General features: G+C 28.1%; 1 protein-coding gene across 1 annotated transcript in view; it reads right to left on the bottom strand.

Annotated features, from left to right (window-relative positions):
• LOC107448911 (meiotic recombination protein REC8 homolog) overlaps positions 1 to 13746 on the bottom strand; it is a gene marked incomplete in the record, with an annotated part of 134317 nt that overhangs the window by 113183 nt on the left and 7388 nt on the right. The window contains 2 exon segments of the mRNA XM_071184357.1: positions 1609 to 1802; positions 7646 to 7718. Coding sequence (XP_071040458.1) covers positions 1609 to 1802; positions 7646 to 7718 — 267 coding nt within the window.

Below are 13746 nucleotides of genomic sequence, written 5' to 3'. Positions count from 1 at the left end.
GGGTGGCCACTCAAATCAGATTTCAAATTTCCCTGATTTTTCCAGGTTTTCCAGATAAAAATCTTAAAATTTCCAGGTTTTTGTTTCTTTTTTCTTATAAAGTATAGGATGTGTACAAGAAAAGTGTCTACATTATAAAATATTTTATTCAAAATGTTATTTTTTTAACATATCATCTTGAAAAAATTATTTATTTTGACAATTTCGCAAGATTTTTATTTATTTTTTAATGTTTTGGTACAAAATTTTGAATCAAAAATCATATATTGACCAACAAAAGAGTAAAATTAAATATTAATATATAGTTGGTTCTTAAAAAAACCTTTTTTTTAAATTAAAATATGTTATAAAAGGTTAAAATGAAATAGAAAAAATTAGCATTAATGCAACAATTGTAACAATTTGTCGATAAACATTGCTGTTAGCGATTGTAAAAAAAAAAATGCGTGATTGGTTGGTTTGCTGAGAAAAAATAACTCACAGATTTCTTTTAATGGGAATACAAAAGCTTTCAGAAAAAGAGTGCAATATAAAATCTATTATTATTATTAAATTTTAACCAACTAATTTTTGGAGAATTTCATAAAGTTAAAAATACAAAAACATTTTGTCAAAATGGAAAAAAATTACCACTAAAGCATTAGAACAAACTTAAGCCATAAATGGAGTCAGCCCAAGGACAGAATTTAAAAACAGAAGCTAATATCCTAATCCCTTCTTCCACCTCCCCCACAATCTTTCCTAAATTCCATTCGTTTAGCAACAGTGGGAGAATTTTATGTGGCATTCTAGCTTAACAGAGCTGTAATGGAGCAAATTTTGATGCTAGCAAAGTATTGCTAAGTTGATGATATTTCAACTGGAGATACATTTCCGTCCAAAAAAAAGTGGGTATAATGGATAAAATAATTTAAATTAAGAAAATTAGTAAAAAAAGTGAATTAGTGAAATTAAAAAAAATTCCAGCTTTTCTTTACAATTCCCTGATTTTTCCAGGTTTGCACAAGAGATTAAGGAAAATATTAGTGTAGCGAAAACGTCTATTGTTAATATTTAATCCCTTTTATCATTTTTAACAATAGAAATGATCGTGCTGTTCTCAGTATACCCAACACTGACGCTTTAAGGCAAATGCCATGATATGACACTCGTTTTAATGCGTTCGGACGTAAGGTATAAATGAAGCACAAGAATAATGAATAGCTCTTCCTTGTTTATGCTTCTTAAGGGTTTTCATATCTTCCGGCATGTGGTTTAATTACTAAGTTGGCTTACATCTAAAATAATCAGATATCAAAAATCTTCTTTCTTGTATCAAAAATAATCAGAGCAGATAAATTTGACTTTCCTATAATTTCAATAATAATTTTTAGTTACTAGGCGTTTAATATAATTTAACGATTAAAACTCTCTGGTTAAACCACTTCGAAGCTGAACAATTTTCCGAAGGATAACAAAGAAGAGCATTCAAAAAGAGGACTTTAAAACTTTTAAACACACGAATAAAGAAGTGCAATAACAACAGGTGGATATCAAATAGAATTCACATATTTTTCAAGATTTAGTCTATAAAATGAACACCTCAGTAAAAAGGAGAAAATGTTTTACCTTCTCGAGGGACTTCAAAAATGGATTGCCCAAGCTGAGGAGATGATCCTTCAGAGCTGCTCTTTGGAGTTGTTATAAGGAAGTACTGACTATAATCGTATACATGGTGAGATGGCTCGGGAGATGGATCTAGGCAACCAAAGTCGAATGGCGCATCAGACATGTTAAGCTCCTTTAATGTCACTTTAGATTTGCTAAGAAAGAAATAGTTCATCTTTGAATGAATGAATAACCATGTCTCAAAATCTGAGGCTTGATCGACAGATAATGCATGTTTCAATTAAATGATTGAATAAAAATTTTATTATATAAGGCAGGGTCCTCGCAGTTTTTAAAATCAAAAAGGGACCAAAGCACCCAAAAATGGAACTAAAACAATAAAAAGGAGACCAGTGTTTGATAAACGGGACCAAATAATAATCTTATTAAAATTCTTAGAAGCTATTTAAAATTACAAAAAAATATAAATTAATTTTAGATGCTGAAAATATTACATAGTTTAGGCTTTGCCGAGATTCAAAATAAAAACCAAAGTAAAATCAGGGCATTTATTGGTACAATACATATATACTAAGCTATTTAAGATAGGGGAACAAAGAGCTAAAAAAAATAGTGTAATTTGTAACTTTGTAAACTTTGTTTTGTATGGCACGTCTTAACTTATTACTTCAGACTTACGTCTTAACTTATTACTTAACTTATTACAGAATCTTTAAAAATAAAAATAAAAAGCAATTACTAAACATTTTTAAATAAAAATTTCAGATAGCAACAAGTTGATCAGAAATAAATTTAAAAATGGTGTGCTTTTGCACACGCATACACACAGTGAAAAATCTCAAGAAACAGAGTTTTCTTGAGATTGCGCAATATGAAAATATATCAAAATAAGTTTTTTTAAAAATTTATAATTATATATATTTCTACACAGAAATAAACTAAATCAAAACAAAATAGTATATAATCTAAATACTAAAGAATGAATGGGGATGTAATGAATATTCGGTTCTTTTGCCGAATACTCAGTTGGCCAGAGAGTTATTTTTTGGATGGGTGGGGGATTTGAATATATTTAATAAAGAATAATCTAAAATCTTCTACTATACACTAAAAATAGTTTAAAGAAAAGAAGCAAAGAATATAATGCTTGATAACTTTATCACAAAACCTGTATTCTGCCATGCAATAAAAAAAATGCATGCAAGTAAAAAAAATATTCAACCTTGAGATTTTTATACATTTAGCATTTTTGTATAAGCTGAATGTTTTTGTACAAGCTGAATATGTTTGTTTTTTTCCAAAAATCTTTTTTTTTAATCAGCTTTCTGAAATTTTAATTTAGCATTGTAGTATTACCAAGGAAAATAGTTGTCAAGTCACTTTTCTCCTCAATATCTTTCGTAAAACACGTTTTTTCCAATTGAATGGCAGAATTTATCTAGCCAAGTTAATAATAGCTGATTAAGTATAAAACCTAATAGTGCAAGAACTAGAAGCAGCTGCATCAGTAGCAATATTGGCATAATACTCAATTTAACCCACTGACAGTTCCACACGTAAAAAGTCGCGGTTTATCATGCAGTCTTCTCCGCATAACAATGTTCCATGTTAATAGATAGGGGAATAGCGCATTAGGGAGAAGCATTCTTCAATTTGGCCAACCGCCAGTGGGTTACTGAAATGAAATATTTGTAACAAATGAAAAAATAAAATGTATAAATAAGTAAATTGAAGGAGGAAATATCATAAGCATGCTTTGGGGTTGACGGACACATATTAATTTGAAAACAAACTGGTAAAAGACTAACGGAAAAAGCTACCAATGACTAAAGAATGAATAGCTACTAAATAATGAATTCCTTTTATGTTAATAAAAGGAGTACAAAAATGACATTAAAAAATTGCAATTTATAAATGTTTCATCTCAGCTTACTTAAAGATCTGTAGAAAAAGCTTAATTTTTATACAATTTTTAAAACAAAGGTTCCATAAATGCTTAAAATTCCAAAATAAGAATTGGACTAAAATTTTTGATTTAAAATAAAATATGTGAATAACTGTTCCTCTTTGACATTTTCTTTAACACAGTTATAATGGTTTTCTTTTTCTCTTTTTCTTTGGTTTGGTGTTCCTTTTAATTAACAAAACTTGAAAAGCAACCGCTTATTTCGTTCAATTCTTGGCATAAACAGAGTGTTCCACAGTAGAAACATTTTAAAACCTTTTTTATTATTTTGAAATGTCTGGTAAATCAAAAAAGAAAATATAACACTGTTATTAACAAAGCTTATACAGATTATTTCTCGCTTAAGAGTGACATTTCAATTTATTTGTTTCAATTCTTCAATTGCTACTTTTTCATGCAGTTTATTTTAGGAAAAGATAACAAAGCTCGTTTTTTGATCATTCAAAAACTTTTGGGCTTCACATTGTGAACAGAAGTTTTATTTTTTTTATTAGGATTGATGATGATGCAAAATAAGTAGCAGGAATCCACACACAAAAATCCACTTATTTCTCCTCTTAGTTGAAAAAAAATTTCAGAAAATTTGTTATCTGGGAAGACAAACATGAAAAAACTTTTAAAAAGTTGCATATTACGTTTTTAAGAAATAAATTAATTGTTCAGTAGTTTTTAGAGGTGAATAAGTTACTTACGTAAATTTAGAGAAAGAGTTCATAATTTTATTTTTTAATATTCACTATAGTTTCACTTAATACACTTATTACTTTAGTCACCAACAGTCTTAGGTATAACGACTGAAGTTGACAGGTCTGATGTTTTGAGAACCTTTGTTAAAAATCAAATAAAAAATTTCAAAACGGGATCGCAAATAAATATATAAAACTGGAAAAAAAAGAACATTATCGCAATGTGATGAGTAGACAGTGGATAATATGCAATTGCATATGTGCATATGCAATTGCATATTTTAGCACTTTTTGCCATTTGTGCATATAAATGCATAAAAAGGTATATTTGCTCTCATAAATGCATATTTTCAGCATTTTATGGCTTTTCCCTCCTAAAATCATATCACTATTCTTTTTATGTTAGTTTTGTCGTTCTTTATCACCTGAAAGGGTGAGCTGGATTGATGTTGCTGGGGGTGATTGCAATCACGTGAAAAAGATGAAGAAATTAGATGTGTGTCGGGAAGGGGGTACAAAGGGCCCACCCAAACAGACATTCGTTATAGAAACCTCAAAAAGGGATGGTCAGATATTCTGTGAAGAGATGTCTTTTCTTGGAATAAATAATAATTGTCAATCTGTGTGGGGAAAATAAGGCTTCTGTGGTAGGTAGAAAATGACCTCCCTTTCCTGTGATTGATTAGTTAAAAGGTGGAGTGAATACATTTTCAGAGCGAGCTGCTATTCTAACATGTTTCGATAGTCCATCCGATAGATAGATAGTTTCGACATCCGTCAATTGAATATGTAGTTAGTGAAGCTTCGAACGTGATTTTTGACTGCTGAATTTTATAATATGCCAAAAATTAAGTCGGCTAAATCAAATTTAATGAAGACATGGATTTCGGACTATGGGAAGGACTTTACGACCGATAGGAAAATAGTATTTTGTGTGATTTGTCAAAAGCACATTTCCTGTGAAAAAAAGTGCCAAATCGATCAACATATAAAGACTAATGCTCACTCCGCGAAGAAAAAGCAGAATACAAAAGGATTTGTTCAAAGTTTATTAACTATTCCTGTTCAAGCAGCTAAAAAGGAAAGTGATTTTTCTAGTGATTTATGCAAAGCCTTAGTAAGCAGCAATATTCCTTTAAAAAAGTTAAATAATCCAAACTTAAGACAGTTTTTAAAAAAATATTGTACCAATCAGATCATTCCCGATGAATCGACTTTAAGAAAGAACTACCTTCAACCGATATATAACGAAGTACTGGATGATATTCGACGAGATATTGGAGATGGCCCTATATGGATTGAAGTCGATGAGACGACAGATAAGTGCGGTCGCTATATTGCTCATTTTATTTGTGGAAAAATGGATAATATTCCTACTCGACCACATCTTCTAGCAAGCAAAGCCCTTGAAAAAGTCAATCATTCAACCATAGCATGGTTTGTCAATGATTCTATCAGATTATTATGGCCTGATAGAGATGGTTCTGAAGATGTTTTGATTTTTGTCAGTGATGCCGCTCCGTATATGGTCAAATCTGCAGCAGCACTGGAAATTTTTGTACAAGCACTGAATAGCACTGGAATTGTACAAGTTTTGTCCAATAACATCGGTTGACGTGGAGAGGTCATTTTCTACTTTCAAAATGATCTTAAATGACCGACGACATCAATTCACCCTTGAAAATTTGGAAAAACACTTAGTTGTGTATTGCAACAAAAATTATTCAGTTTAATAAAATCTTTCCCGAAAATGCGATGATTTTTCTTCTCTCATTTATCATACTTCAGTTTTAGGCTTTTTCTTCAGAAATGTGTAGATTCAAGTAAGAAATATTTTGATTTTCTTCCTTTTAACAAAAAAATGTTTTAGCTGTGTTTGTTGGAAAAAGTAAGTAGTAGTATTTAAATAAGTTGAACTTTTAATTTCTATTTTAAATGCATATTTCTAGTTTTAAGAGCATATATTCAAGTTTTTTGGTGCATATTTGCATGCACATTTTGTCCGTTTTTTAGTGCATACAATCCACTGTCTACTGATGAGGATTAAAGAGAAACGCGAGAAAAAATCTAAAATATACTAGCCTGATCATTTCTTAAAAAAATGAAGAGGAGGAAGATGATTATTAAAAACACCTTCAAATTTTAAAAGGCAACGGAATTGACTTAAATATCTTCTTGATTAATAGTCACATCTCCATTTTTGGTTTTTCCTTTTTCAGAAAATACTTTAATCCAGGGTTTGAAAAAACCCGGGGATNCCGGGCGGGTTTTTTCAAAGTGGGCCCACTTGGCGAACCCTGCTTTAATCAGTTAATTTTATAATTCATTTTTAACAAGAATTTTAAAAAATAAGTAATAAAGGTAGTGATAATGGAGAACCCTACTATGTTAAAAAATATAATAGTCCATATATTTTTGATTACGACAGGAAAACTCACAAAAGCAGGTCTTGAACTCACGGTAACTCCTAAATTCTTGCAATCGAAAAATATGAAACTTCTTTTTATTAAACTCTAGGCACGTAAACTAAATCAGAAGTAAAATAAGCCAAAATTTAATCAATTAGTTTTTCAAATTTATTATAATTATTTAGTTTTAGAATATCAGAAAAAGCATGAAAAGAAAACATTGTATTTTTCAATAGGCACTATTTTAAGAGCATATTATAACAACTATCACAAATGCTATCTTCTGTTGAGGGGTTAATTCTGAATAAGCTCACTACTTTTTGCAACTGATATTTTAAGTTACAAAACTTAACTTCTTCCAAAAAAACCTAACTTTTTTATTCAATGTATTTTGACTCTTGAAATTAGGGGGAGTGGCCCACAAATTTAAAAATATTTTATTCATTCAAACTTAATTCCATGCAAAAAATAATTTTTCATAAAAATTCATTAATTTTTATTACTTTATAAGTGATAAACAAATTTTGATTCGCAAGGCATAATATTTTTTACATAACTTTGAACAATGTAATTTTATTTCACAAAGACAAAATTCACATGCAATCAGTAAAATAGTTCTTCAAATATGAAATTTTAAAAATAAGACTGTTTATAAATATCCTCATTTATAAAAAATGTTACCAATTCTACTTGAATTTCAGGTTTTAAAATTACACAGTTTAAAATAGGGTAAAAATATTTATATTAAGTAACAATTCAAAAACATTTTGACCATTACTAAGTAATTAAAAAAATAATCTTAAAAAATTTAATTTTGTATTAAATAAGCAAGCAGCTTATTCATATTGACAATGAATAATCTAGTTAGCTAGAAATTCTAGTCTAGAATCTAATAAAACAGATTAATTATTTTAAGAAAATAACAAATCTTTCATTATCTTTGAAAAAACAACTAAAAGCAGTCACACATTACTTACTTTAATGTCCTATTTAAATCAATAGAAGGTAGTTTCGAATCACTCAATTTAAAAACAATAGCTTTCAAGTCCTCTGAAAATATAGAATAGAAGAAAGTTTGATATGAAATTCTTTAAAATTCACTTTTAACTAATGTTTTCAAATTTTATAATATTGTACAATTAACTTTTTTCAAAATTATACTATTTCAAATTGCACGAACTTTTTCAATATGAAAAAAAGTAATCAGCATTAACAAGATTTTTCAATTACAAATAAATATTCAGCACAAAAAATGAAATACAGTACTAAGTCCCATATCTGTACATCTATTTACCACTAAGAGTCTATTTTACGGACACTTTTTAACAATCAAAATAAACAAAGCTATTCTCCCTTTTCAATGGAAAAAAAAGGAATTTTTTTTTTTAATCCTCTGCTTTTTCACTATTATCCGCTTCTTTATGATTTCTCCCAGACTTCCGATTTTCTTTAATTTCAATCCGATTTCCAAAAAATGTAAAACAATGTGGACATCACACAGGGTATCTGCTACATTTTAGATTTTCAAATTCATGACTTTTCATGATTTTCCATGACTATTTCCAAGAGTTTTTCATGACTTAACAAAGTTACTATTTTCTCGGACAAAAATGCAACAATAAATTAAAAAAAGCATTATAATAACATTAATTGAAATTATAGGTATAACCAAAACTGCTATACTCTGCATTTTCATATTTAGATTTTAAATTTAAAAAACAGAGTAAAGAAAGAGTTGAAACAATAAAATAGCTGAAAAAATACAAAAGCAAATAATTTTTTTTCCCTGTAGAATTATATTCTAAAGAAACTTTTCTTGCTCATCTNAAAAATTTTTACATCAATTGTTTTAAATCAAATCTTTATGAGATGAATTAAATTATTTTTGAATGACAAATCTGAAAAACTTAAGATTTATTTGCTGCTTTAAAAATTCTGAAAGCCCCTCTCTTCATACTTATTTAAAATCTTGCCTCTAAATATTATTAAGTTTTTCCTAAAACAAAATAAGAGCACTGAAAATTTTGAAAGTAATATAATAACACTATAATAAAATGCAATAAGTAAAAAAAAAAAAAATATTAGTAAAAGAAAAGTAATAAAGTATAAATAAATGTTTACAAGCAATTTGCAATTAGTGGATGGTCCCTCAGATAAAAATTTACGTTTAAGGAACTCAATTAATTCTATCTTTATTATTTAAATGAATAAAAGGGAGATGGAAATTTGAGGTTTTGAAGCTTTGTGATTCTGGACTGCTCCGAGGATCAACATGAAAACATGTACTTAGTGAATGGTCCCCAAGTCAATTCCAAGATCATGGGTACTATTCTATAAATAGAATAGAGCAAGAAGGCCATTAGCTTGCCATTGATGAAGACGATAGCACTTCAATAACGATGAAATTAACAAGAGAAGTAAAATTTTCTTTTGCTATTAAAATTTGGCAATGTTTAGCTGGTCCCCGAAAATTCGTGGGAAATCTCGGTTCCAATTCAGAGAGTGAAAAATGAAATCTGAAATTGAGAATATCTTGCAAAATGAAGCAGAGTTGCACATGAGAGAGCAAGAATCCTTCCCACTGAATCCAGAGCAACCCCCCACATGGCAGTAGCTGGATTGCCGCAAAATTGTGACTTGGCGATACCCAGGGGAAAATATCCCTTTCGGCACAGAGCGGCGCAATTTAAGCCTACTACTTCAATTTGGAGCATGTAGGCGCAGGTTTTCACAATTGGCACGGATCGACGCAGCACTTGTAACACTGGGAAACCTAAATCCATGACTTTCCATGATTTTTTCAAAAAAATAGCAAAAATCATGACATTTCATGACAAATTTTGTTCAATACTGAAATTCATGACTTTCCATGATTTTTCATGACTTTCCAGGTGCGCGGATACCCTGATCACAGAAATCAAAGTTGGAAAAAAAATCAGATATTTTTTTCTCATGGCGATGCATTAAAGGATTATTACCACTAAAAATCACACGCTCAATTTCATAATGTGCAAAAATTTTACAATTTTGAAAAAATTGAGGATCTGAGATTAAATTGTCACAACTGAAGCAGGTCATTAAGAGATTCTCCCAAAGAGTGATTCGATTGTAATTTTATTATATTAAAAATGAAATCAAAATTTTAAAAACTATGTGGAAATCTTTAACTGCTGAAAATGCAATTGATAAAAACCATGCGGACAATAAAATCGGCATCTCCGGTAAAATTTTTAAAAAATATAAAAAATTGGATATCACATCACATAATTGAAAATCGGCATTTCACTACAATGCAAAAAATAAATAAATCGTGTGAGACAATGAAGAAAATTAGTAAAAATTGAAAAATCATGACAATCAAAGCTGACGTCATCAGGGAGTACCAGCTTCGAATTTTCATAAAATGCAAAACTTTTTCTATCAAGAAAGCTGAGACAAAAGTCAAAAAATCGCTTTCTCTGTACCACAAAAGTTTTGCTCAAGTCCATGGAAAAAATATATAAAATACAAGAAGAAATAGGTATTTACAATACAATAACAATTGTATTGTATTACAATTACAACAATGCAATTGTATTACAAAAATATTACAACAATACAATTGTATTACAAAAATATTACAACAATACAATTGTACAGCAATACAATTGTATTGTATTACAAATTCTACTATTTTTTCTTGTATTTTATACATTTTTCCCCTGGACTTCAGCAAAACTTTTGGGGTACAGAGAAAGCAATTTTTTGACTTTTGTCTTAGCTTTCTTGATAGAAAAAGTTTTGCATTTTATGAAAATTCATTTTATGACGTCAGCTTGTCATGTTTTTTTCAATTTTTACTAATTTTCTTCATTGTCTCATTTGTTTAATTCCTCTAAGGTTTCTTTGCTGCTAAGCGCATTTTTCCATTTGGATGTTTTATTCATTTTTAATTTTATACATTTTTTTCATTAATATTTGGAATCTTTTTTTAAATAAATCATGTATTTTTTCTCTTCGTTTTGCATAAAAAGAATATTACCGCCAAGAATCGCAATCTCAATTTCAGATTGCACAAAAATTTCACATCTTAAAAAAAATGTGGATTTAAAATAAAGTCATCAACACTAAAGAGAGTCATTACGTGATTCTTTAAAAGTACAATTCAGAACTTGCAGATTGTAATAGAATTACATTAAAAACGAAATCAAAAGTTTAAAAACTATGTAGAAATCCTAAAACAGCTGAAAATGCTGTCAACAAAACCACGTGACCATAAAATGGTCACAAAACGAGTTTTGTAAATAACTCCACAAATACATAACTCCATAAAAATAACTCCACAAATGCGTGATTCGAATTATGCATCATTGCATATTAGCATTAAACAACTTTGAAAATCGGTATCACTAACTGTTAAAAATCCCATCTTAAATTCACATGGGATTGCAGGTGAATCCTCAATGATTGAGTGTGAAATGCGTGATTGGAAGTTCGCCAAACGAAATAATATCGTAATAAAACATTAAGATTTCAAAAACCAAGTTTAAAATCCCTTCAATAACTACCGATAGAACGATTGGCAAAACTACACGGATTCGCCGCTAATCCAATGGATTAGCTGCATGATTTGTGATTAAATCCGTGATTCAGAATTTGTGGTATATTATAATGGCATATAAAAATATTGAGATTTTAAAAACCATGTGGAAATCTGTAACGGAAGCTGCGAAAATAACACAACCGAGCAAACTGTACATATTTACTCGTTATTGATTCAGATTGACAATAATCATCATTTGTTTGTTATTTTTTTATTGAAGAAGGATGTTTTGATGTTTGTTTACCTTAAAGAGCTATTATACTTAAAAATCTATTTTCTGGACTTGCCCAAGTCCCGATGATTCCGGATGTGGGAATCTCCACTATACTACAAAATTAATACTCTATGATCATGTTCTCTACAGGAGGTTTAAATTGGGAAAGAAAAAAACAAGATTTAGCACATTAAATATTCAAATATATTGATTTTTTAAAAAGCCAGAATTTTTTGTCTATTACTTATGATTGCTTGTTAAAAAATTACTTGAAACATTTCTAAAAAATAATTACACAAAGAATAATAATTACGCAATTATGAAAGGCAATCTAAGTGTTTAAAATTAAGTTATGACTTTTTTTGAGTTTTTAGAGAAGTATGAGTTGTTTAAAGGCTTTTTAAAGCAGTGGAAATAGTATTTAAGACAAAAACATATAAAAACAAAACTAAAAATATATGAAAGATAACCCAATTCATTATAAGTTTCAATTTCAAAATTTATTATAATATTAGTTTAATTTAAGTATTAACTTTATTTCAAAACCTGAAAAAATACCTCAAATAGAGTTTTCTTTTTTTAATTTAAAAAAAATTACGAAAGGTGAAAGTTCTCAAGCTATTTCAATTTTAATACATCTTTATTAATATAATACATCACATTTTTCATCATACACAAGAAAAAATCTCAGCAGCTGCTTGATTTTTCGAAAAAATGTAACGAACACAAAAAAGGAATAAAAATAAATTAAAATCCTAAATTTTGGCTACAGACAACACAACTTTTGTAAAATTAGTTTTATCCTGTGTGAAATTAAAAGATTGTTTTAATTTCACACAGTTTGCAATAAATTAAATGAATAATTGCATGAAATTAATATTTAAACTCAGTTTAAATATTAAATTACATACTGGTAAAATTATTTGTGTTTATAGATTTCGTTCTGATTACTATTACAAATATTAAATTTTTTATGATTACTCTCAACTGGTTAAATTTTTGTGTCTTTTTTTCAGGGTATATTAATAAATTTAGAAATGACTTTAAATTTCAAAATGTTTTAAATAAATACCATTAAGGGTGAATTTTTTTTAAAAAATGCACCTTCAAATGTTTATTTTTTCAAAATTTTTAGTTTAAATAATAGAAAAAAAACTTTCAAGTGTTTATCAATTAATAATTGCTTTCTCTTGAAAAAATTTATGCTTAGAGATTGTTTTCTAGCATAAATTGTTTTCATGTCACTTGAGTTATATTTTTATAAACTACAAATTTTTTGCTTGTTTTGATTATGTGTTAAAATTACTTTTTGAAATATACACATAAAATAGTATAGGAAGGTAATTTGTTAATTGTTGAGAATCAAATTCAGTTATTACAAAACATTAAGCAATTTGATAAATTTGTACGGGATTAAGTGAGTTCAAAGAACCCTCTTCTATGATTAAGAGCCCTTTTTTATTCCTAAGGAGAACTCTACAAATATACCTATTTATTTTTATATTTATTGAAATAGATATGCTTTTAAAACTTATGAAAGTGTAAATCAATAATGAGTAATTAATATATTTCAACAATGGAGAAAAACTTGTTTTACCCACAGTAACTCAAAATAATTTTTTCAGTAATATTTTCTGACCTTTCATTTATATTCATTGGATATTTAATTGACAAATTTCCTTTAAAACTTATGAGTTTGAACAAAATTAACTATTTTACTTATTGAGTGATTACTTTGTAACAATTATACAAGAATGTTAACCATTTTATTAAGAAATATTTACAACTTTATTTAGAAATATTGTTTTTTAAATAATATTAAAAGTTATCAGAACATTTTATTAGATAATTTGACTGGTAAAGATTTGCATAAATCAAAAGATAATTTTAAAAATAAAAAAATCATGCTTAGCTAACAATTCAGAGTAATGAATTTTTCATAAAGATACTAAACAAAAATAACTATTAAACTTTATTACAGCTCTTGATCCATTATTTAGTTCATTGGAGTTATTAAATTAGGTTGAAAAATTAAACTATCTAAAAAACAAAAAATAGTAGTCATAGGTGTCAACTTTCTACACTAGTTATCAGTAAGGCCCGGATTTTGATGACATTTGCATTTTTGGACATTTTTTGTCTTTTAGAGCATTTTTTTCGATTTATATGGCATATTTTTTGAAATTTTGGGGCGTATTTTGCATTTTAATGCATTTTTTAAAGTTTTCTGTTAATTTTTTACAATTTTTATTATTTTTTATCAATTTTCATTATTACACTGG

This window comes from Parasteatoda tepidariorum, chromosome 8 (genome assembly GCF_043381705.1).
Source record: "Parasteatoda tepidariorum isolate YZ-2023 chromosome 8, CAS_Ptep_4.0, whole genome shotgun sequence".
NCBI classification, from domain to species: domain Eukaryota; kingdom Metazoa; phylum Arthropoda; class Arachnida; order Araneae; family Theridiidae; genus Parasteatoda; species Parasteatoda tepidariorum.
Note: the sequence above shows the minus strand (reverse complement) of the source record. Positions and strands in the feature narration are given on the sequence as shown.